The 23,615-nt window shown below is 55.9% G+C and overlaps 9 protein-coding genes across 9 annotated transcripts; 4 read left to right on the forward strand and 5 right to left on the reverse strand.

The window, feature by feature from the left end:
* Positions 1-683: 683 nt before the first annotated feature.
* KRP23_13250 (Serum response factor-binding protein 1) lies at positions 684-4,686 on the forward strand (the record flags this gene model as incomplete). Its single annotated transcript, XM_067883938.1, has 2 exons — positions 684-1,135; positions 1,227-4,686. 2 exons carry the CDS (start codon positions 684-686, stop codon positions 4,684-4,686), a joined length of 3,912 nt encoding a protein of 1,303 aa, XP_067738569.1.
* An 809-nt stretch (positions 4,687-5,495) lies between these two features.
* Positions 5,496-7,641, reverse strand: KRP23_13251 (Rab9 effector protein with kelch motifs; the record flags this gene model as incomplete). Its single annotated transcript, XM_067883939.1, has 2 exons — positions 5,496-6,197; positions 6,286-7,641. The coding sequence occupies 2 exons, from the start codon at positions 7,639-7,641 to the stop codon at positions 5,496-5,498; spliced, it is 2,058 nt and encodes a 685-aa protein (XP_067738570.1).
* Positions 7,642-8,530: 889 nt separating this feature from the next.
* Positions 8,531-9,379, forward strand: KRP23_13252 (Cilia- and flagella-associated protein 298; the record flags this gene model as incomplete). Its single annotated transcript, XM_067883940.1, has 1 exon — positions 8,531-9,379. The coding sequence occupies one exon, from the start codon at positions 8,531-8,533 to the stop codon at positions 9,377-9,379; it is 849 nt and encodes a 282-aa protein (XP_067738571.1).
* A 451-nt stretch (positions 9,380-9,830) lies between these two features.
* Positions 9,831-12,273, reverse strand: KRP23_13253 (uncharacterized protein; the record flags this gene model as incomplete). The annotated part of the gene is made up of 6 exons (XM_067883941.1): positions 9,831-10,408; positions 11,033-11,297; positions 11,374-11,433; positions 11,499-11,939; positions 12,000-12,047; positions 12,115-12,273. The coding sequence occupies 6 exons, from the start codon at positions 12,271-12,273 to the stop codon at positions 9,831-9,833; spliced, it is 1,551 nt and encodes a 516-aa protein (XP_067738572.1).
* A 168-nt stretch (positions 12,274-12,441) lies between these two features.
* Positions 12,442-13,026, forward strand: KRP23_13254 (uncharacterized protein; the record flags this gene model as incomplete). The annotated part of the gene is made up of 1 exon (XM_067883942.1): positions 12,442-13,026. The coding sequence occupies one exon, from the start codon at positions 12,442-12,444 to the stop codon at positions 13,024-13,026; it is 585 nt and encodes a 194-aa protein (XP_067738573.1).
* A 57-nt stretch (positions 13,027-13,083) lies between these two features.
* KRP23_13255 (uncharacterized protein) lies at positions 13,084-13,809 on the reverse strand (the record flags this gene model as incomplete). The annotated part of the gene is made up of 1 exon (XM_067883943.1): positions 13,084-13,809. One exon carries the CDS (start codon positions 13,807-13,809, stop codon positions 13,084-13,086), a length of 726 nt encoding a protein of 241 aa, XP_067738574.1.
* A 1,162-nt stretch (positions 13,810-14,971) lies between these two features.
* Positions 14,972-16,639, reverse strand: KRP23_13256 (Excitatory amino acid transporter 4; the record flags this gene model as incomplete). The annotated part of the gene is made up of 1 exon (XM_067883945.1): positions 14,972-16,639. One exon carries the CDS (start codon positions 16,637-16,639, stop codon positions 14,972-14,974), a length of 1,668 nt encoding a protein of 555 aa, XP_067738575.1.
* Positions 16,640-18,595: 1,956 nt separating this feature from the next.
* KRP23_13257 (uncharacterized protein) lies at positions 18,596-18,829 on the reverse strand (the record flags this gene model as incomplete). Its single annotated transcript, XM_067883946.1, has 1 exon — positions 18,596-18,829. One exon carries the CDS (start codon positions 18,827-18,829, stop codon positions 18,596-18,598), a length of 234 nt encoding a protein of 77 aa, XP_067738576.1.
* Positions 18,624-22,996, forward strand: KRP23_13258 (WASH complex subunit 4; the record flags this gene model as incomplete). The annotated part of the gene is made up of 5 exons (XM_067883947.1): positions 18,624-19,086; positions 19,151-19,206; positions 19,270-19,332; positions 19,404-22,652; positions 22,730-22,996. 5 exons carry the CDS (start codon positions 18,624-18,626, stop codon positions 22,994-22,996), a joined length of 4,098 nt encoding a protein of 1,365 aa, XP_067738577.1.
* Between the last annotated feature and the right edge of the window lie 619 nt (positions 22,997-23,615).

Here is a 23,615-nt window from a genome sequence, read left to right on the forward strand (position 1 = left end):
ACGCTCCTGTAGAGGAAAGTTGCCTGCGAGCGAGTCGGAGTGTGAGCTGCCACTGCGAAAGCAATGGACGCCGCATCGTATCCAGGGATCCCAGCCGCATAACGTCGAGAATAGATGCGTCTGACCGAGACGATCCGACGCGTCACGTTGGCTACAGGACTCATGTAACTGGAGTCTTCTTCCCGTGGACCCAGCCTGGAGGCACTCCTGCGGACAGTCCAGGGCCACCGTGCCCGAGATTGGCGATCTGCTGGGTCTGCCGGCGACTAAAGTTTCCCGCGTAGACATTCGGCGTTGGTGCTGCGTGTGTTCGCTCCTCTTCGCCAACACACGTCAAGCGCGACTTGAGGCGCACCGAATTCAGGTACACTGTACCAGAAGTCAGTTCAAACACCCTTCTATGCATCGAAAGTCGCCCCGACTACCACCAATACCAATCACTCGTGAGCGTCGAGCAGACGAACGCCCCATCGATGTGCGCCACTCCTTCTACCGCTTCCTGCTGCTTCCTCCCCCTGCGGCCGTGTCCTTGGAGCTTATCCGCTTCGGCTGTGCGCGTCGCCTACTCGCTGTCCCGTCATTCCATCAATCGGCTCTTCCTGGTTGCTTCGGTACCCCCACGCTCGACCGCTTAGCGTCGACGTACACCCTCATTGACAGACAGGTTGCGAGGACAGACAGACATGGTCAACGTGCGCGCGGTGCGCGGCCTGGCGCTCGTGGCGCTGGCCATCGCGCTCGCCGCTGAGACGCAGGCCCTGAAAGTCGAGACCCGCCAGCACCGAAGCCTCCAGCTGGGGCTGGGGCTCAACACCGGCTTGAACCTGGGCTCGATCACGAACGAGGCGACCGTGGCGCCCTCGGACGGGTCGGATTCCTCGGTATCCTCGACGACGACAGCGCCGGCGACTTCGACGACGGACACGCCGACAGCTCCGGCCACCGAGGCTCCGTCAACTCCTGCTACCGACGCTCCTAGCTCGGCCTTGTCCCCCGTGACGAACCTGTTGACGACAGCTCCAACGACCGATGCACCTGCGGCTACGGAGGCGCCATCCACGCCCACGGCTACGACGGCTCCGTCGACGCCTGCTACCGACGCTCCTAGCTCGGTCTTGTCCCCCGTGACGAACCTGTTGACGACAGCTCCTGCGGACAGAGGCGCCATCCACAGCCACGACCACGGCTACGACTGCTCCGTCGACGCCTGCTACCGACGCTCCTAGCTCGGTCTTGTCCCCCGTGACTGATCTATTGACGACAGCTCCTGCGGCGACAGAGGCGCCATCCACAGCCACGACCACGGCTACGACGGCTCCGTCGACGCCTGCTACCGACGCTCCTAGCTCGGTCTTGTCCCCCGTGACGAACCTGTTGACGACAGCTCCTGCGGCGACAGAGGCGCCATCCACAGCCACGACCACGGCTACGACTGCTCCGTCGACGCCTGCTACCGACGCTCCTAGCTCGGTCTTGTCCCCCGTGACTGATCTGTTGACGACAGCTCCTGCGGCGACAGAGGCGCCATCCACAGCCACGACCACGGCTACGACTGCTCCGTCGACGCCTGCTACCGACGCTCCTAGCTCGGTCTTGTCCCCCGTGACTGATCTATTGACGACAGCTCCTGCGGCGACAGAGGCGCCATCCACAGCCACGACCACGGCTACGACGGCTCCGTCGACGCCTGCTACCGACGCTCCTAGCTCGGTCTTGTCCCCCGTGACGAACCTGTTGACGACAGCTCCTGCGGCGACAGAGGCGCCATCCACAGCCACGACCACGGCTACGACTGCTCCGTCGACGCCTGCTACCGACGCTCCTAGCTCGGTCTTGTCCCCCGTGACTGATCTGTTGACGACAGCTCCTGCGGCGACAGAGGCGCCATCCACAGCCACGACCACGGCTACGACAGCTCCTTCGACGACCACTACCGATGCCCCTGCTGCCACGCCTAGCTCCATTCTGTCCCCAGTGACGGACTTGCTGACGACAGCTCCTACGGCTACAGAGTCGCCGTCTACCGCAACTACGGCTCCATCAGCAACGACGACCCCGGTGGCCACATCGGCTTTAGACCCCGTGACGGACTTGTTAACCACAGCACCGACGACCGACGCTACAACGGCTCCATCGACAACCACCACCCCAGCGGCCACGTCGGCTTTGGACCCCGTGACGGACCTTCTCACGACGGCCCCTACGGCTACAGAGTCGCCGTCTACCGCAACTACGGCTCCATCGGCGACGACGACCCCAGCGGCCACGTCGGCTTTGGACCCCGTGACGGACCTTCTCACGACGGCTCCTACGGCGACGACCACGCCGTCCGCTACGACTTCCCCGGCGACAATTGTGCCGGACATTTCGACGTTGATTCCTAGTGCCACGACGAGCACCCCCACCACCACCGACTCGCCGATCACTCTGATCCCGTCGACCGAGACGCCGATCACTCTGATCCCGGGAACCGATTCACCCATGACGCTGACGCCGGGAACCGATTCACCCATGACGCTGACGCCGGGAACTGATTCACCCATGACGCTGACACCGGGAACCGAGACGCCTTCGACGGAGACTCCGTCCACTGAGACGCCTTCGACTGCGACTCCGTCTACGGATACGCCCTCCACGGATACGCCCTCCACGGATACGCCCTCCACGGATACGCCGTCTACGGATACGCCGTCCACGGAAACGCCGTCCACGACAGAGGAACCGAGCAGTTCGTCGGGTTCATCGATCAGTGACAACACGAAGTCACCCTCTCCTGTGACGGCGACGCCAAACAGCGGCTCCGGCGATGAGACGACGTCGTCTCCTCCTCCAGTGACGAAGACGCCCTCGGCTACGAAGTCGCCCATCGCTATCGAGACGAACTCGGGCAGTGAGGACGAACAGGACGCGTCCGAGCAGAAGGATCAGACTCAATCGGATGTGATCATGTTCAATGCGTCGGCCACGCCAATCACGGCGAGAAGCGGCTCGTCTGACCCGTTCGCCATCCCCGACGACACCACCAAGACGGAGAAGCCGGTGGTGCTAAACATCGCCGGAGATACCGACGAGGGCGGCTCGGAAGAGCTAGTGACGTACGTCCGAGGGAAGACGGCCACGTCTGGCAGTGCTGCTGCCACGAATGCCAACGTAATTGGTGGTCGCAACACTTACGTCGACACGGAGGACAGCGATGTGCTATCGTCGTCGGCCGCGGCATTCCACGAGTTCCTGCGTTACGCTTCAGTGGCATTCGCGGGTATCTCGGTGGCTCTCCTGCTCTTCTTTCACTTTGTTTCCCTGGATGGCAACCTCATGTGGGTTAACGCAGCTTGGAGCCCCAACACCTGGGAGTTCCTCTTTTACGTGGGCTACTTGCAGCAAATGCAGGCCACGTCGGAACTCACGCTGCTCAAGACGCCGTACTTCCTGTGGGACTATACCGACTCTTTTGCATGGAGCAACTTCTTGGTCCAGGATACTACTTCCAGTGATTCGAGCTCTCGTCGTCTGGAGACGATTGTGTTGGGCGGTCTCGTTTCTTACGCTGACCGTATCGGCGTTTCTGAGGAGAGCATTCTCACCCACGGTGTGACTGGCTTTGCTGTGATCATGGGCGTTCTCATTGCTGTCTTCCTGGTGTTGGCTGTTCTAGCCAAGCGCAAGGCTGAGCGAGCTCTGGACGAGTCTTCGGATCTGAACAGCTACACCTCGGGTGTGCACCGCCTCCGTAGCGTGTCAATTCGCTCCCTTGGTCTCTGTGTACTGGTCTGGTACTTTGCACTGTACCCGCTGAGCATGCTGGCGTCGTTCGAGATTTCGATGGAGGTGCAGTCTTCGACAATGGCCGACTCGCTTGTGGTGGCCATCATCGCGCTGGTGCTTGTTTGCTTCGGTGTGTTGGCTGTTGCTGGACGTGTGATCATGCACAAGACCAAGGACGAGCTTGAGCAGTTTGAGAACTTGGCCACGTGGGGATCGCTCTACTGCGAGTACACGTACCGCAGCCGTATGTTCTTCGTGATCGACGTGGTGGTGCAGATCACCACGGGTGTCCTGGTGGGCTGCGTGTCGGGCGACCCGACGCAGCTCATTGTGGTCATGGGCATCCAGGCGCTGTACCTCGCGTGCGTGTTCATCATGTCGCCATTTGCGGACCAAATGGTGCTTCGCATCACATATGTGCTGGGGCTGCTCAAGATCCTGAACTTCGGCCTGGCGTTCGCGTTCCTGAACTCGAACACGATGTCGGCCACCGCGCGCACCCGCGTGGCGCAGGCGTACATTGGCATCAACTCGATTGTGATCCTGGTTTGGTTCGTGCGCCAGCTCATCGTCTTCAGTACGTACATCCGCGCGTGGATGGTGCGATCGAACGATGACTCGCGTCGCAGCGACTCGGTGATCAAGTACGACCCGCAGACGGACACGGAGTCGGAGCTGTGGGCCAGCCAGTTCACTGCCGGTGGCCTCAACGACAGCCGACTGAACCAGTCGGGCATGCACGGCGCGACGCTGTCGCTGCCCGCGGGCTCGTCGATGCAGTCGATGCAGCCGTCGTTCCCGACTTCGTCGGTGCAGACGTCGTACAGTCAGGCGTCTTCGCAGCAGTCGATGCAGCCGTCGTTCGGCTCTGACGCGCACTTTCAGCAGCAAATGGCTCGCAAATACGAGATCGGCTTTTAAAAGGACGAGGCTCGAGGCCCACGTAGCAAACACGGAGCTCTTTTTTGACAAATTGTTTTGGATTTCTGCCCTCCCTACAGCGAGGGTTATAAAGAATGTACTTGCGTTTTCCTTTCTTGCTTTCCTGGGTCACACAAGTCTCATGGCAGAATATCATTGCCAAGACAACTGAACCTGATAGCATGTCATGATGGTCAGATAATTCATTAATGATGCTGGGGACAGTGAAAAACGTAGGGCTGGAGGAGTAGGCTCCCAATGAACCACTTTCTTAACCACCACTATTGTCGTGCAAATGTTAACCATTATTGGATCGGATTTACGACTTTTAAAAACTTGCAGCTAATTTGAAAATGCCAAGCTTTCACAGACAACTTCGGCCAGACGATTGAGATTTTCTAAGCGCAGCATCAGTTATAGTGAGCTTGCTTTCGAGCAAAATGAGGCAGTCAAGCAATTCTTCCTCTGCCTCTCCAAATCGAAATCCACTGGGACGTGGTACTCTATCATTTGGTAACATCCCGCAAATCCGTCCGGTTTGAGATCTGTAGTCTTGGTCACGAGTCGTGACCGATAAGCATCCACGCCTGCATATTCTTCTGGCCGCTCGTCCGGACAGCGGTATGCGGCATCACCTTCCGGGTCACCAGGGTACTGCTCAGGCCATGGGCAGTCACCACGCTTGAGTCGAAATGCAGTTTTGATAACCATGTGTGTTGATGTTCTGTTAGATAAAGGCGCCTAATCAAAAGGTAGCATTTGCAAATAAGTTTACTAGTATTCCTCGAGTACATGAGTGTGTGCCTGCCTTATAACAACGCGGCGCGGCTCAGTCGTGACATGGCATCGTCCACATCTCCATCCTCACGAGGAGCTTGGGGTTTCGTTTCATCCAGGCCGAGGTCGTCATCACTTCCGTCAAAGGAGCAGCAGTCGTTCGAGAGTGCACGAGACGGCAACAGCGCGTGGTTGCGCAGGAAGTGGCGGCAAACAGCTTGCAACTGGACAGCATTGGCACGGTCGGCTGCTTCAGCGATCGCCTCGACGCTTCCGACGCGCACTGCGTACTGCAATGTCCGCTCACACCGCTGCTTGAGGTGGTCGAGCATGAACTGATCTGCAGCTATAAGCAGCTCCAGCAGAGACTCCAACTCCATTTCCAGTCCCAAATCGAATGCCTGGGTATGCTCCATTTCTCGGCGACGAGCTTCTTCGATCTCGTTGAGCCCATCAGCCGATTGTGGGCATGCTGCTATGCTATTGCTCACAAAGTCCAGCCCGTCATTCACCCCTTGAGTGCTTGAACATAGAGCGAATGCGTCATCGTGTGTTTCAATGTTCCCGGTGTAGAGGTACTCGAGTAGCAATATGAAGACGTCGTAGCGCACATCCGGGACAACAATTTGAGATTCCCGAGCTTCGCGGAAGCCAGACGAAAACATCCCTCGAAATCGTGCACTTAGCGCTGACAGGATCAGTTTGTGCGCGTACACTACGCGTCCTTCGACAAGCTGCGAATCATTGCGAGGGAGCAAATACAACCAGTTAGTCCTCCTATTCAAACCACGCAAACGCAACAAACACGGGTAGACAACGTACGAAAGAAATATCGGCGAATTCTTCGCAGTCAACGTATTGAGCGAGCGCATGGCGTAGCATTCTCGCGGGGGACGGCAGCGATACCGCCGCACGTGGCGGTGGATCCGTGTCCAGTATGAAACAGTCATTTAAGTAGTCTGCGCCGCACGAGCCTCCAAAGATCACGAGCAGTCGGCCCACCACTGTGCACGTGTGTCCAGCTCGTCGCCCCGGGCCTCTTCCTACCACTAGCAAGGGCTCTTGTCGCTTCGGTGGCTCCACGTCAGAGAACTCGCACATTTCGTTCGGATTCGCCTCGCAGGCATCGTTCGCCAGTCCTTGCGCCACCAGCATGGCTTCTCGGTCGCTGAGTGCGTCTTCAAACTCCTCGTCACTGTCCAGATCCTCATCAAACTCGTCATTTCCCGACCAGCTGCCGTCTTGCTGGTCGTCATCTTCGTAAATATCCCACCGCGGCTGGGAGCGTGTGCGACTGCGACTGCGACTCTCGCTCTGTCTCCACTTGTGTCTCTGTTCGTCCGCGGCCACCGCCACCGTCTCCACCCACTGATGCCTGCTCGGGTCATACACGTGAAGGTCGTCGTAGCATTTCGCTGAGGGGCCGGAGCCTCCGAACACAAAGAGACGGTCTCGATGGCGAGCCATGGTCATGCCCGCTCTGGGGAGCGGTGGGGCCGTATAGTGCCTCGTGTCCACGCTGAGCACGTCGTCCACAGCCGACCACGTCATGCTCTGCGTGTGCAGCACGTGGACATCGTTGAGTCTCTGGCGGCCGTCCCAGCCTCCGAACACCAGCAGGTCGTCTCCCACGAGGGCCGAGCTGTGGTTGGCGCGCGGCGCCGGCGCTCGGCCGCGCGTCCGCACGGTGGTCCACGTCATGGCGTCGATCTGCAGCGCGTGCAGGTCGTTGAGGTACTCGCGGCCGTCGCCTCCACGGAACACAAGGATGCTGCGCAGGTGCGCTACGTAGTCGGCCGTGTGCATGTTACACGGGCCGAGCGCGTCCGTGAGCAGCGGTTGCTCCCACGTGAGCGTGTCCAGGTGCAGCACGTGCAGGTCGGCGGCCGCCAGCGGCCCGCTACCCAGCCATCCGCCCAGCACGAAGAGTTTGCGCTCGGCCAGAGTCGCCGTGTGGCCGTTTCGGCCCGCCGGGGTCCGGCCGCGCGTCTCGTGCGACAGCTCGCGCCACGCGCGGCGGTCCACGTCCAGCAGGTGCAGCGCGTTGTGGTTGCGCCGCCCGTCGTAGCCACCGAACACGAGTAGCTCGTGCGCCGACACGGCCGTGGCCGAGTGGTTCTTGACGGCCGGCGCGCCCGCGTGCCCCGCCGGCCGCAGCGGCTCCCAGCGCAGCACCATGTCGATTTCCAAGGTGCCGCTCGACGCCGATTGGCTGAATTGGCGGAAAACCACACCTTCAACCCGAAAGGCAACATGCCTGTGGGCTATCGAGTGTGCTGCGACTGGCACTTTACTTGCGATAGTGCCAAGAGGAAACAAGCATCGCCCAGCGCATTACCTGCTCAGGATCATGCGTTGTTTGTACTTATTTAACTACCTTCTGCATCGAGCGTTGACTTTACGCTTACCAGCTCTGTTGGCTCGGATTGTCATCAGGGTAAAGTTGCCCCGATTCGCAACTCGGCAACTCGATCACAATCGGAGCAATCGAGGTATTGCAAACACTTCAAGGGCTAGACAAACTGAGCAGCTTGGGTGCATACCTTGTTAACACCTCTCGGTTGCAAGACACTGAGAGAGCCGTGAAAGATGATAGCACTAGAGAGATGAAGGGCGTCCAGCCAAATGAGAAACCTGAGGCAGATAAAGGCGAGATGTCAGCACGGATACGAGTACTTCGGCTGTCAAGGTAATGTGATCTGAGATTCCTACTTAGTCGGTGGAGCGATACGTGTCCGCTCGAAACTATCACCCCAGCCGTGACAGAGCTTCGGACGGAATAGCCGGTTGAATTGACACCTCGTCGCCAAAGTTTCCAGCGAGGGAGCGACGCACTTTGTCCATACTCGAGTCGACAGCTCCAGGATATAGCCCACTTCCCCGGCGAGGAAAATAATAGTAGTCTCGCTCGTTGAAAAGTCGGATGCAGCCCTGGTGCAAGAGATTAAGGTAATCAATCATAAACAGTGTATCGGCTCACATGTCACAGATGCAGATATCCATGGATTTCTAACACCATTTCTGGCGCTCGAAGCGACACTTCTCAATCGTCGCCGTCCAGCACAAGATGGTGGTGTTCCACGTGAAGCGCGGCGACCGCAGCGAGTTCCTGTTCGAGGCATCGGTGTCTACCAGCAACGACGTGCTGGTGCGCTCCTTGTGCCGCCTGCAGAACCTGCGTCTGCGTCTGGCGGCGCTGGCTGAGACGCTGGAAGGACTGGGCCGCTACGGCGTGGCCAAAGCCCCGCAGGAGCAGGGACTGGATGCGTTCCAGGAAGGGGCCGCCGACAAGCAGCGCGGGGAATTCTACGAGGCGGATCCGCTGGGCCATCGCACAGGCGAGGGCGTGAGTCCGCAGCTCAGGGACGTCCTGGCGCGAGTGGCCGCCGACGCCAAGACGCTGTTGGACAGCAAGACGCAAGTGGCGCGACGCATCTGCGTAGACGAGAGCGAGCTGCTCGAGAAGCTGCAGAACATCCGCGGGGCCGTGGCGATGGCGTTCCCCATGGGACTACCGACGCACGACCCCGTGAAGCTTCTGCTGGATGCCGAGCACGCGGAGGAAGCGCTATCCGACTCGTCTGCTGTGCTCGAGGTCCTACCGGAGGACACGGCCGAGCTCTGGTGGGCTGGCAAGCAGTTCTTCCGCGACCAGCATGTGCGCGACCTGGCAGGCAAGAACGAGAAGTCGACGCTGATCGTCAAGCTGCAGAAGAAAGGAGGCGGCGCGCCGAGTCGAGAGCCAGGAGTGAGCGAAGATGAGCGCAAAGCGATGATGGCGTTTTACTTCAAGAAGCAGCAGGAGCTGCAGCAGGCGGCGGAAGATGATGCCGAGGATTACATGATGTCCACCTGGGCGGACCCCAAGGCGCTCAAGAACTCGCTGCGCGGCACAGCTAACCTTCGGCCGTTTTAGTGCGTGGGCCCACGTTACGAATAGTGGCTATGATAACGACGTAATGCCATGCTTACTTTGAACGACCGTGGCTAGTTGCTTAAGGAAATCGATTCACTGTTGAGAATTAGTTCGAAATACTCCTCATGGCAACCACAACTTGTGCCAGTGCTCAGCGTTACAAGCCACGAAGGTGTCCAATGGACACCCCACATCCGCTCAGGCATGGAGATTCGAGCATGTACGGCAGAGATCTCCTGCTTTGACTGCTAAAACTATCGACCGGGACGAAGCAAGCTCGATTTCGCGTTCAGGGGGTAGACAACTTGCATCCTTAACGACAGCATTAGTTTAAAGTAAGCGGCGACAAAACACAACTTGTACTGAGCTGGATAGTGATCTTATAGCTAGAGTGGCTAGAGCGAGTGGTCTCGCCTGGTCGAAACCGAATTGTGATTTCGCGATCTATCATCTAACCGAGTTTGAAAGAGGAATTTCCTCCAGGTGCAGCAAACATGCGCCGAGTGCGTCGCAGTTGATTGTCTCCACCTTCCTGGCCACCCATACCATTCGCAAAGTAGTTGGAGCTGTTACCAGAGTGGTTACTACGCCGAACAACAGTCAGTGCGCTCGACTGTTGAGATAGTGCCTCGCGAGAGACTGCGCCGGGTGCGACGGCGAGACGGTCGCGTAGTTCTTGGGCAGCCGACGATTTAGCGTAGTACGATAACTCGGCGGCTCCCGCATCAGGTGTCTTCATCTTGTTGTTGCTGCCATTATGCTCGGGCCCTTCACTTTGGTGGGGATTGAACCGACGTGACTTTCGTTCGTCAAGGTAGGACGGCTGGTTCCCGTCGCCACCATCACCAAAAATGAGAGAACCTACGGTGGAACCACCACCCGGTGGCTTGCACTGCCGCGTGGATGACCGATCAGAGACGAAGTTGTTATTGTTGCCAGACGGCGACGGGTCGGAAAATCGCTGCGCCATTCCGACAGTGGTGGTCTGGAGAACTTGCACTGGGTGGGGCCACTTGGAGAATGAAAATCCTTCACGAAACAGAGCAACCCTCCATCTATTTGGAGTTGTTTGGACCCCACCACGTCTTGCATACAGCACGCTGTTGCGCCAGGTGCACTGCATGTCAAAGTATTTATACTTTTGACAAGGACGCAATACCTGGTCTTGCCTCCCTCGTTCAGCTCTTCGACTCGCCATGTCCATGACTCGATACTTGAAACCATCACTTTTTGGTTTCCCATTGAAACAATAGCGCTTTGAAGCTTGCTGAACCAGTGCATCGCTGCATTAACGGCTATAATCGTCATGGTGAAAACCACGACGAAACCCATTTCGATCGCGATCTGTGCTGGTGCTTTGTCTCGAATGACGCCGTGGTTCATGGTGTTGTCGAGGACTTCTGCTTCGGCTTCTTCTGTGATGGCGGTTGTGTGATCTCCTTTCACTTCTATCGGGGCTCCGACCACTTTTCCACCTACTGGTTGCACCTGAAAACCGTCCTCTGGACTTGGATCTGGATTTGGCTGGAGCAGGCTGATCCTTCCGCCCTGGACGACTTCGATTGCGTACATCAAGCGCATCCGTATAGCCACGCCAGTTTAGGGGTTCAGGCCGACACTCATGTGCTCTACGTGAGCGATTATTTTCAGTACCTTCTTCCTCGAACCCACCGCCGTGAACTAAATCGCGATCCAATTCAAGACTGAGTCCGACCATGTGCTTTTGGATCATGTCACGGAATGCCGCTGGTCCAGTTTTCGTACCAATCTTTCCCCTGTACGAAGTACGCCGACGCTTGTAGTCGCGCTCGGCAATTCCATTGGCATCACTTATTTGCGGTTGAAGGGTATCCGGCTCATGGTTCTTGCCGACTGAAGTCATTTGTATCATGTTGTCAACAGCAGCCTTCTCTGTCTGCTGTTCAAGTTGTGTCATAAAATTCGTCGAGTTTAATACTGTGAAGTACATCTGATCCATTGACATGGAAACGTACCAAAACACTATGCAGTCCGATCTCCACAATCAAAAACTTCCAGAGTGAGAGCACAAAATTCTGCGTAGGTCCAGAAAATATTAATCAACCAAACTTCGCAGAACACAGAAATACAAATGACTCACTCCGACACTGCTGCCAAGAAACTCATGCAGTTCAAGGACCAGCAGATCGGGCTGGCAGAAGTCTGGGTGGTCCAGCAGCCCAGCCACATAGTCTGCTAACTCCTCGTCCACCGGTTCATCACCAGGTAGCCGACTCAGCTCAGCGTTCAGCCACCGCCGCAATGACGACGATGTCACTAGTTCGCGCTCACACTTTTGCATCGAGGCAAATGCGCGAGGGATGCGCTGCCACGCCTGCACATGCTGATAAAGCCCTCCAGCTGACGTTGCGGTCCTTCTAATTGCAGCGATCACTCCTTGCTCCAGTCCATCATCTTCCGACTCTGCGTCTGCAGCCTCCAGCAAACTCCTCAGCCCTTCACTGTCCTCTTCATCCTTGACCTCTTCGCCTCCAGGTCCCAAACCTTTAGGATCTTCTCCATTATTTCTGCCGTAATAAAACTGTGGGTCGGTTAGCTACAATACGGAAGCCCCCACCCAATGCATTGCAACTGAACGTGCCGATGGATTATTAATGGGCTGAGGTCTTCGTTCTCCGTGGCATTTTCTCTATTGTCCAGGCAGTCAAAGACGTCAATAATCGACATCAAACAGCAACCGACCGACTGCGACCCACCAAATGTTTCTCCAGTGACGCTTTCGGCACGAAATGCTCGTGCAGTTTTGCCCCACAGGACACAAACTCCACCGCTGGCTCCACGCTCACGCCCGTCGTTTCCAGCAGCGACTGCAGCACGTCCGACACCTGCGTCGAGAACGCCAAGTACATCGCCATTGGAGCCAGTGAATTTGATTGTGCCATTTGCCTTCTCTCCAGAGCGTCACCGATTGGTCGAAAGGCAACGAAAACATGTGATTCGCTGATAAAGCCATGAATCCGGCCTGCCATTGGTCACAACCAGCCTCCCCAAACCAAAGGCGGCAAACAAACCAAGCCGAGAAGATGGAGCCTGCCGCTGCCGCGTCGGAGCCCCCTCTGGCCATCCCAGCGTCGCTCCAGGCCACCATCGTGACGGAGACAGCGCTTGTGCCTCTCTACATTCCGGAAATGTCCGTGATCGCGGCCCCTAAGCTTCCGGAATTTCCCCTGGAAGTACCGCCCAAGCTGCCGGAAGACTCGAAGGAGAAGCGCAAGAACCTCACAGACCAGCAGCGCGTGGCTATCGTCCACTACCTACTGGCCAACAGCGCTGGGGGACGCCTTAAGCACGGGGATATGAAGGCTGCAGCTACCCACTTTGACGTGCACCGAGCCACGATTCGTCGGCTCTGGAAGCTGCACACAGCGTCCAACACGACGGAGGGACTGGCGGGCAACGTCGCCAGTCGGATCAAAGGCCACTCGGGGCGGAAACCAAAGGTGCCGGATGAGGAGCTCAAGATCCGCATCGCCGCCATCCCAGCCGAGCGTCGGATGACGGGGAGGGGCCTGTCCACGGCTCTGGGCGTGAGCAATAGTGTTGTGGTGCGACTGATTAAGAACGGCAAGCTGCGACGTCACCCAAAGAAGCTGCATTACATTATGTGAAAGAACGCAGAGAACGATTAATGCATGTTGGTTGGTGACATTTATCATTGACGGGTCTTATGGTGCTGTGTCCTTAATCACGTGTCGAGCGTTGCGAGCCACGATCACGCCCAGCCGAACGCCCCACGTTTCCTCAGACCACGGAGCTTCAAACGGAATGACAAAAGCGGCTGGAATGGGCACCTCGTCGCCAAAAAGAGTCGCGTAGGTGGCCACCAACGGAGCGACGCACTTCGTCCATACTCGAGTGGGCAGCTCCAGGCTGTAGCCCAACTCATCCAGCCGATCGACGTCGCGTCCGACGAAGGCAAAGTACGACCCCATCCCACGCATACTTGCGACCGTCGTCCCGAGGTTCATTCCCCACGCGCTTCGAGGCCAAGGCTCTCGCGGTGGGACCACAAACATGAACGGCACTCGGCAGTGACCGACTTCAGCGGCGTAAACTTCTAGCGCTGGGAAGATGCGGTCGTTCCACACCGCAGCCTGGCGGTCCCATGGAAACCGGAGCAGCTCCAGTCGACCTCTGTCTCGAGCAGCTTGATCCAAGAAAGAGGCCCCCTCACGCACCTCTCGGACGACAACTCCCAGAGCCATTCCCCATGCCGCTTCAGGCCACGGAGCAGATGACGGCACCTCAAAGTCCTCGTCAACGATGCAGTGGCCGAATTCTTGGCGGAAAGTCTCCATTGCCGGGATCACTTTCGTCGCCCAGTTACGATCGCCAAGCGAAGTCTCCTGTGATGATATCAAGCGGAAGCGTATTTCACGAGCGGCTAGCATCGCACGGAGCGATCTCACGAGACTACAGCCTCGATGCAGCAGCATTTTCGACGCTTTTTGTGCGTTGTGATTGGTCGTCACAGTCCAAAAAGAGACACAGGACGCTCGCCATGCTCTCGATTGTGCTGCGGCCTGCAGTTTGGTTTTTTTGGGAAGGCGTTCCAGCCACCGCGAGACGTTCCCAGAGTGGTTAGAACCCTATCTGCTCGAAGCTCGAAGCTTCAGCTCGTCGGAAAGAGTGGTTTGGGGGGGGGGGGTCATGTTCCAGCCAAGAACGAGGAGGACGCCGCTGTCATAGCATCCGAGAAAGAACTAGATGAACTGGGGATTTGCTACAAGATGACGATATACGAGCGAGACTGGGTGTTGCCATCGCTGGAACTGTATCCAGTAAAGAATTTGGGCATTGCATTGTTGAACGGCCGTTCGTCGTTCCTGCAGACCCCAAGTGGCCACGCAAAGCATGGAGAATGATACTTATGCTGAGCAAGCCGCTCGAGACAGTGCTCGTTTGGATTCGTTGGGGTTTGTGTGGAATCGAGACGACGCAGTCTGGAACTGGCAGATTATATCTGCCATCCAAACATGCGTCGAGGTTCACAAAGATGACAAGGTTTGTTCCGTCTGAAGACCCTTGGCCTAGATGTGCGTCGAAAACGAGACTAGGAACGATTCTCTCCGAGATGCGGTACGTATTTCGCAAAATTCGGTCATGATGCAGAGATGTTGGACGAGTCGGGCGTGAATCTCAAGCTGTCGCCTCGGGTATGGAAGAACCGCGTTGTTCCGCTGCTGGAACTCAATGTGAAGCTAAGGAAGGGATCCCAGAGGATTTTGCCGTTCCGTCGGAGGATCCGTGGCCCAAAGAAGTGGGGTGTGGGGTCGATTGGGACTCATCGTGGCTCGCAACTGGCAACACGCTCCTCACATGAACTTAAGTAGCAATCTACAGCGAAGTTCTAGAAGTGCTAAGGTTACCTCTGCTAAAAGATCCTGGTTGCTTGCTATTTGTTGTGGGTATTTTCACCTTATAAAAAAGTGTTTCTTTTTCACGCTTCTCCATACACTTTGACTTCGTGAAAGCGGCAAGTGAAAATGGGAGCACTTCGAAGCGAGTAATAAGTAAAGTAAGTACATGTGCGTCGCTCGCTGTCAATCACGCTTAAAGCGCAATCTGCGATCTCGGAAGTTCGTTTTCCTCTTGAAGTTTTTCGCCGGGGTCGCCAACTAAATGAGCCACGATTCGGCACACAACGGTGTCACACGTCACGTTCACGACGGTGTCGAGACGATCGATCAGCCAATCTGTTGCGATGATGAATGCAAATGCCGCAGGCAGAGCCTCACTAGGGAACACAGTCTTCCAGACAGTCATAATTAGGACGAGACCTGTCGACGGGACTGGCCCAACGCCGATAGAACCGATAGCGGACGCCAGCCAAATGGCCAAATAGTCTGCTGCGTTGATTGAGACGCCGCTGACTTGCGCCATGAACACGACGGCGATCGGAGTTCCTACGGCGGCGCCATCCATCCCAATAGTGACTCCGAGGGACAGCACAAAGCGATAGAGTCGAGGAGACACGATCTTGGTAGCGCCGATGCACTCCATGACGATCGGCAGTGTGGCCGCGGAGGACGCACTTGCTAGTGCGAAGAGCTGTGCTCGAATCATTTTCGCCAGCCAGTCGAACGGGTTGGCGTAACGAATTAATGTGCGCAGCAATATTGGATAGAAGACAAGTACGTGGATCCCCAAGCCGCAGACGACACAGAGGCAGTAGAGAGCAACACTGCGCAAAAGTGTACGGAGGTCCTGTGAGTCTGCGATGGCTGCTGCCAACAGTGAGCAAATAGCGAGCGGCGTGAACTTGATGATCCAGCCGATGAGCTCCATGAACACGTCGTAGAGATCGTGGATGACCTCTGTGGCTGTCTGTAATTTGCCGCGGGCATTCCCACGTGCAAGTATTGCCCCGAAAGCCACTGCAAACATGACGATGGACAGCAGCGTTCCCTCTGCAAACGCCGATGTGATGTTGCTGGGCACGAGTGCGTCCAGCTGCAGTTGGATTGCATCGGTCAGCGTCAAATCTTCGAGCACGCCGTCCGTACGCTCGTACGTGCTGTTGATGTCTCTCTGTAGAAAGAGAGCCGCAGCTTTCCTGTAGCTCTCGTAGCGCTCGTCGGTGCTGCTGTTCAAGCTGGTCACGTCGCTGAGCCTTACGTCCTTCTGGCAAGTGAGACTAGTGACATTGCCCTCAACTGTCATGGTGACGTAGTAGCCCGTATTTTCCCCGCATTGCAGAGCTACCGGTGCTGCGTCCTCCACGACTCCTTTCCTGCCACTGTGGAAGGTCGGTCGGAAGAGGATCGCCATGGCCACACCGATGGCAGCAGCGACGCCAGTCGTGAGCAGATAGCAGGCCAATGTCCGTCCGCCAATGCGTTTGGTGTGTTCATACAGCGACATGTCCGTCATGCTCACAACGAGACCGGAGAAGACCAAGGGCGGCACGAGGCACTCAAGCGCTCGGATGAAAAGGCGACCAGGGGTGCCGATCCACGTGACAGCCTCTCCCGGGAGACTGATGGAGTTGAAGACGAGCCCCAACACAATCCCCACAACGACGCCGACCACGACGCCGCGGAGGCCATAGAGCCACTTCTCCCATTTACTGGGCGGGCTGGGCGGTTCTTCATCCGGTTCTTGGGCGCCCGTCTCGACGCTGTTGAAGGTGTCGCGACTGGCGATGCTGGAAGGCGGCGTGGCCATGCTCTCGTACGACAGCGACTGCTGCACGGGCGGTCGAGGAGCGGCGAAACTCATGGGCGCAAAGTCGATGGTGGCGTTGGCTGGAAGTGGTGGTGAATTGCAGAGTGGCGAGCGTTGGGGCAAGCTGCTGGGCGTAGCCATCTCCTCTATGGACGCAGAATGTAGCTACATGTATCTATCTCTTCTTCTTCTTTTTCGCTTGGTAGCTACATTCGCACTGAACTGGTATTAATACTGATGACCGACTTCTTATTGAGCATTGCCATGCGCTGCAGCATTGCTCTCCCCCACACTTCCTTCGCGCTCCTGTCTGGTATTCAGCACGTAACTTGCCGTGCTGCCGTCGGGCGGCCAAGTCGGACGAAATTCATGGGGCCTGGGAGGCGAAGATTCTACGAGCACTGCGAACATACAAGGATATCAATGGGAACTTACTGGTCCCTTGGGGGTTTTGGCGTTCCATCGGGTGACTTGCGGTGGCCGCGGAGACGGAGTGAATCGTCTGCGCACGCTAGCCAGAAAGCAAAAACTATCACTGCGGATGGATGCTGACCTGAAGAGATGCTACTTACCATATTTTCCGATTCCAATGGGACGAACTTATCATGCCGGCCCTGCGCCACTTTTCCAAGGCCCACGACCTCCACAAGACTTTGTTGTGCTAAGTGGCGATGATACGTGGCCAAGACTATCGTGGAACTGGAAACTAGGAATCACTGTGGCCTCAATCAGAAACAGGCACGTGGACTCCCAACACGTGCGCGAGTCCGAGCTCAGACGGATCAAGTTCTGCTCCTGCCGAGCGAGACTGGAATGAGAAGATACTCTCCGCCTTGAAGATTCATCGTCAGGAATTTGGACATTATATCGTGGAACAGACATTCAAGGTTCCTTCACAGCCACCTTGGCCTTTAGAAACGTGGGGGGTGCTTTTGGGGATAATTGTGAATAATATCCGCACGGGTGAAAAATACCTGGAGCAGGCCACGCGAGACAAGGACATCCTCGTTCAGCTAGGATTCACGTGGGACTATCATGGGCCAAACTGGAGAGAGCGTATTTTTCCAGCTCTAGAAGCGGAGCATCAAAAGTTTTGTGCGAATCCCTTGGCCAAGATGAACGTGTGGGTATGGCGCTAGGACAGCAGCTATACATGATGCGGTATTATGGATACTACTTACCGTACATCGGGCGGGATGCTGATCGATTGAAAGCATTGGGATTCGGCTTTGAGCTGAGGCATCACGCCAGGCAACAGAAAGTTGCGAAACATATGAGATGATTTTTGGTGATAAGGCAGTTCCACATCATTCCGTCGGAATCTCCATGGTCTGAGCGAATGTGGGGTGTCCATTTGGGCATCTTCGTGTTTCGACGCGGCAATTGCTACAAACCACGATCAAGACAAAATGAACACCCTGTTTTGACTATTGTTGTCGCCCCCACACGAAACTGTCCTGTCAAGTCTGGAGCTAACTTTGTTCAACGCTAGATACTCGAGTAGGACTCCGATCGATGCTCTGCGTTGAGTCAATGGCTTTGGCTGTCAACGCCGTTGGAAGTTAAAGGCCTTAACGCTTCACTCGTAGCAAGGCGACGAAGGTGCAAGATCCTACACTAGAACGATCTAAGGCCTGTCATCGAGATATACGAACAGAAGAAAGATGCAAGTGCTGATTGACAAGCACTGAGGCTATTGCACTCGAGTTGAATCAATGTCCACGGCGTGAGTGCCATTATCTGAAGGTACAGTTGTGCCCCCCCCCCCCCCCCCCCCCCCCCAATAAGGTCCACCCTGGGGAATACAAGGGCCTCAACTGTAACTCAATTCCTAGCTTGAAGTTGTCTCATCCAATCGCATCCATCCTACAAAATATCCACACGTGCATAATCAATTGTAGGTCACTTTGTAGATTTCCTCGAAGGGGAGGAAGTCTGAGAAAGCGTCAATCGCGTTCGGTCTCATCCGCGGCTCCCCACGCATCGCCCGCAGCGCCACCAGATAGAGGATCATCTCGTCGTGCAAGCCCCGTCCGTCATGAGCGCATCTGCGAAGAAGAAACGCGCCCAAAGCGAAGACGCGGACGCGCGCAGCAGCATAAGCAGCAGCATCTCGGACGAGTCGAGTCTCGCGTCGTCCCCGTCGCAGCACCACCAGCAGCGGCCGAGATTCGACTCCAAGGCCTCGTGGGCGGACTCGACGCGCTTCGACATGGGGCGCGCCGACTCGCGCGCGTCGGACATGTCGGCCAGGGACCTGCGGCTCACGGGGCTCGGGGGGAGCCACACTCGCCCTCGCGCGGACTCGCGGACATCCCGACTCTCGCGCAGCAGTAGCCGCTCCGGTTTGCGCGGGCGGCAGTCGTCCTTCGTGTCCAACTTCGGCGTGACCAAGGGCAACAAGCCGCGCAAAGACAGCAACGCGCTATCCACGATCACGGAGAATTGGAACCTGGCCGACGACCAGTTCGGGAGCCCCTTTGCAGAGTTTGACGCTCAGGGTGAGACAGAGGAGGAGTTTTTGTGTGTTGGGGCAGGTTCTGACGAGGTGTTTGTGTGACGTAGAGCAACCGATTCGGGAGGAGTTGCAGCGAGGCTTGACTATCATTAATGACCACACGGTGAGATGCAGAGTTTAAGGTGGGGGAGTGACTTTGCTGACTATTTGGGGCGCCATTTCGTAGACCAAGCTGAAGGAGATTGAGGACGCTATTACGGCGGCGATGTCGGAAGTGTGGGGGTACTGGGTACGGTTTGTTGGTGGTGGGTTTTAGTTGTTTTGGGCACTGAGGCTGACTTTTTTTATGATGGCTTTCAGGCGGATCCGATTCAGCTGTACCTGCACCCGGCGGAACGCGTGGATGTGCAGGACTTGATCAAGACGGACAACGAGCTGTTCAACAAGGTGCTCACGGTGTTTTCCGTGCTGTGCGATGAGATTTCGGAGCTCAAGGTGACGGTGGAGGATAACTTCTACCCGGCGCTCATCATGTTCGGCCAGGCCCGACACGGAGAGGAAGGCGAAGTAAAGGGCGGCGAGGACGAAGGCCATATAGGCCGCATGCTCGCATTTTTTCAGGATATCTCCAACTTCGTGGACCGATGCAATGCTATCACCATCAACATGATCCACCAGCTTGCGAATCTGTACCAGAGCTTCCAGAAACTGTGGAAGTCGACTTTCAAGCTTGTGCACCTCCACCCCGTATTCGACGCGCTGGCAAGCTTGCTGGAGGTCATGATCACTATTGATGCCATCGTTATCGACAACCCCAACATCATCACATCGTGGGACAAGTACAAGCGCATGATGCAATATGTGCGCTCGGATCCGCCGCGCTACAACGTCACAGTTGACAAGGTGAAGCAGTTTGAGCGACTTCTGGTCAGCCTGGACCAGACTATCATGAGCGCACAGGTGTTCCAGAGCTGCATCGAGCAGGACTTCGAAGTCTTTTCTGGCGGTGACGCTGCGGAGGATGAAGAAGACCCCGACGGAAGTGACAGCGAGCGAGGTGGCAGGCGTGCCAGCAGCAGCGGGGGGGAATCCAGGATTGATATCCGCACCAACCGCGTGTTTCTGGAGGAATTTGTGCACTGCGTCAGCGCTCGCTTGAGCATTGCTGAAGGTGCCATTACGTCAGCTACGGAGACATTTGAACGAAACGATCTGGTTGGCACTGCCGGACTGTACGTACTGCTTCGCCGGTTGCAGCCGTCCAATGTCCCAGCCGATCCCGTGCTTTATAAACGCCTGTGGGAAACCCAAGTGAAGGCACCCTGCGTGACCATTTGCGGCAAGATTATGTGGTATTTGCCAGACTTCCTGCTCAAGTACTCGCCCATGACATCGAAGAAGTTGCACCCCACCGACATCGTGCAGTTCCGTCGCGAGTATTTGCACTCGCTGGATGATGCCTTTCCGGCTGACGTAACAACCGCCAAACTGGAGCTGAGTGCTTGGCTCGTGCGCATGGAGTCCTTTTTCCAGCCCACAACGCGTGGAATGGGTGACGCGTCACGAACGCTGAGCATCCGCGGTAATTTGATCCTGAAGGGACTGATCTTGGCGAAACGAGTACAGACGATGATGCACACTTTGGTCAACTTGCACCTTTCTCTGGCCATTCCAATGCCGAAGCGAGTAGTGAAGCCATTGTACACATGCATTGAGATCTTGAAGGCGGTCGAGTTCATGTTTGCACGGAAGAACCCCATCCTGGCTGAGTCATCTTCACACCTGTTGCGCCAAGTGGCGCACTCGCTGTTCTCATTTTTCCGTCCGCTTAAGGCGCACCTTGAAGCTAGCAAGAAGTTCGATGATACGAAGCTAGATGTTCTTGCCGCTGTCACCGTACTGGAGGACATCCTAAATTCTGGCGAGTCGTTTTCGTACACTCGGATTACTGTTCTTGATCTCGCCGCCCAGATCGCAATGATATCGCCGGACAATGGTAGCGCTGCCAGCGAGAAGGGTAGCGACATGGAAACAACCGTGCCGATGGGTCTAAAGGGGGCAGGTGAACCTGTAAAGCTCATCTGGAAGCTGCGTCTTCTCAGTGATTTCCAGCGTAAGATCCGAGGCGCGTGTGATTGCTCTTTCTTTTACTGGAGCCGGGAGTTGCTGCACCCCTTCTTGTCGGATCTGTACAACCAGCCCGAGCAGGCAAACCGCATTCAATACGTGGTTGGGGGCTTTTTGGACGCGATCAAGCTTCTTCGTGGTGCGCAGCACGAGACGGATAACGAGCTGTATGTAAACGCGTACGCTGAGTTCATCGAGTCGGTGATGCAGGAGGAGATCGTGGAAAATTTGTGCAAGGATGTGGAGAACGATCTCCGTCTGCACGTTCACTCAGTTCATTTGGACCACCTCGATGCACCCAACCCCAAGAGTGCGGACTTCAAGGTGCTCCACTACTACCTGGACCTGCGCCCTATTCGGTTGCATGGCAAGACGCTAGACTTGCGGCAACAAGTGACACATTATCTCGAAAGCACTTTTTACAACTTGACTACCGTCGCGCTTCACGACTGGAAAACCTACGGCGAGATGCGTAACTTGGCCAACGACAAATACGGCCTGAGCCTTGCGGATAATCATCTCCCCATGGGATCGCTGGATCAGGGACTCGACATTCTACAGATCATGCGCAACATCCAGATTTTCGTGGCACGATACAACTACAACCTCAACCAACAGTTTTTCCTCGAGCGCCGCAGTGACAAGGGCTCGCGGCACCTGAACTCGATCAATATTCACTCGATCGCTAGCTCGATCCGCACGCACGGCATGGGTATCATGAACACCACTGTGAACTTCACGTATCAGTTCCTGACGAAAAAGTTCGACATCTTCTCCCAGTTCCTCTTCGACGAGTACATCAAGAGTTACCTGCAGCGTGAAAAACGCTGGTACAAGAAGCATCGTGATGACAAGGAAGTGGACAACAAATACCCGTTCGACCGCGCGTTCCAATTCAATAAGGATATTCGCAAGTTGGGTGTGTCAGACTCGGGCAAGACGTTCTTGGACCAGTTCCGTATGCTGATCACAGAAATTGGCAACGCACTGGGATATGTGCGTATGGTGCGTTCGGCCGGCATGAACTACTGCAGCAATGCCATTAAGTTCGTCCCGGACCTGAACCATACGCACTTCAAGTTTGAAGCGTATGCTGGAGACGGCGTGGCTGAGGAGAAGAATGAAGAAACGGGTGAGGTGGTCCAGGACGAAATTCTAGGCGCTAAGTTGTCACGCGAGACAGTCGTGGCAGCGCGCAACTTGGACTCGGTCATCTCCACGCTGGCCAAGAACTTCTCAGAGAACAACGACTACTTCAAGGTGCTGGTGAAGGTTTTCCAGGACGTCACCGCCAGCGACGAGCAAAAACACTTGGTCAACTTCTACACTATCATTCCGGCGCTTACGATCAACTACGTCGAGACGACAGTGCAGGCAAAGGACCTCATGTACAAGAACACACGTCGTCGGGAGTCGTACTTCTCGGACGACGGCTTCGCCATTGGTGTTGCGTACATCCTTGCAATTCTCGACCAGGGAGAGGTGGGTTATGTCTGTATATGAAGCGTATCAGCTGTCAATGTGCTAACGCTTTTACTGTTTGTTTGGTGTGCTGGCAGCAATTCGATGCGCTGCATTGGTTCGAAGAGGTGGCGCGCAAGTACAAGGTCGAGGAGGAGGCCTACAATGAGAAGCAAGCAGAGCGTGAAGCACGCAAGCGTGAGCAGGCTGCCAAGAAACAGAAGGAGACGACGGCCGAGCTCATTGATGACGAAGAAGAGGTACATACGCTGCAGCTCACTGCCAAGCGTATTGAGTTGAACCGCCGTGAGTTCGACCTGCTCGACTGGTCCCTCAATGGTGCACGGATCTTCTTCAAGGACTAGATGAGCGCATTCATAACCATGAACCGTGTCTTACTGTCGATTGAAGACAGTGAACATCACCAGGACTATCGTAAACAAATCCGTGAGCGCATGTACATGTACACCAATCGACGTTTGACTAGTTTTCTCGTCTTGCTCGCAGTGTGTTTGTACGCGTACTCATGACTTCAGCGTTCGAAGGCCTGTGAGCAGCTATTAATCAAGACCACTGAGGTAAGCCGCCGCCCACAGTTTTGATAAAAGCGAAGTCCGTCGCGTCTCTCAGTAGTTCTTCGCGAGTTAGCACCTCTATTTCGGTTTCTTCATCAAGTTGTCCGCAGCACCCCTGGCACGATTCCAATGTACCGAAAACTGTTAAAGCAAGGTCATCACGCAGCTGATCAACGGAATAAATGTAAGCTTATCAAGTACAAGTCCCAATCTGATACTATTGCTATACATGTCATGTGCCTGACAGTCCACGAATACAGTCAGGTGTGATGCACGGTTAATCTAGTAGTACGTGAGATGCTGACGAATCATTCATGACCACACAAACGCAAAGTGGTGTGAATTGCACAGATGACCATATTGCAATACCAATTTTGCATGTAATAACCAGTCCCCGTGCTACGTGCAT

Source organism: Phytophthora ramorum (assembly GCF_020800215.1).
Source record: "Phytophthora ramorum isolate Pr-102 chromosome Unknown Phyram_PR-102_s0017, whole genome shotgun sequence".
NCBI classification, from domain to species: Eukaryota; Oomycota; class Peronosporomycetes; order Peronosporales; family Peronosporaceae; genus Phytophthora; species Phytophthora ramorum.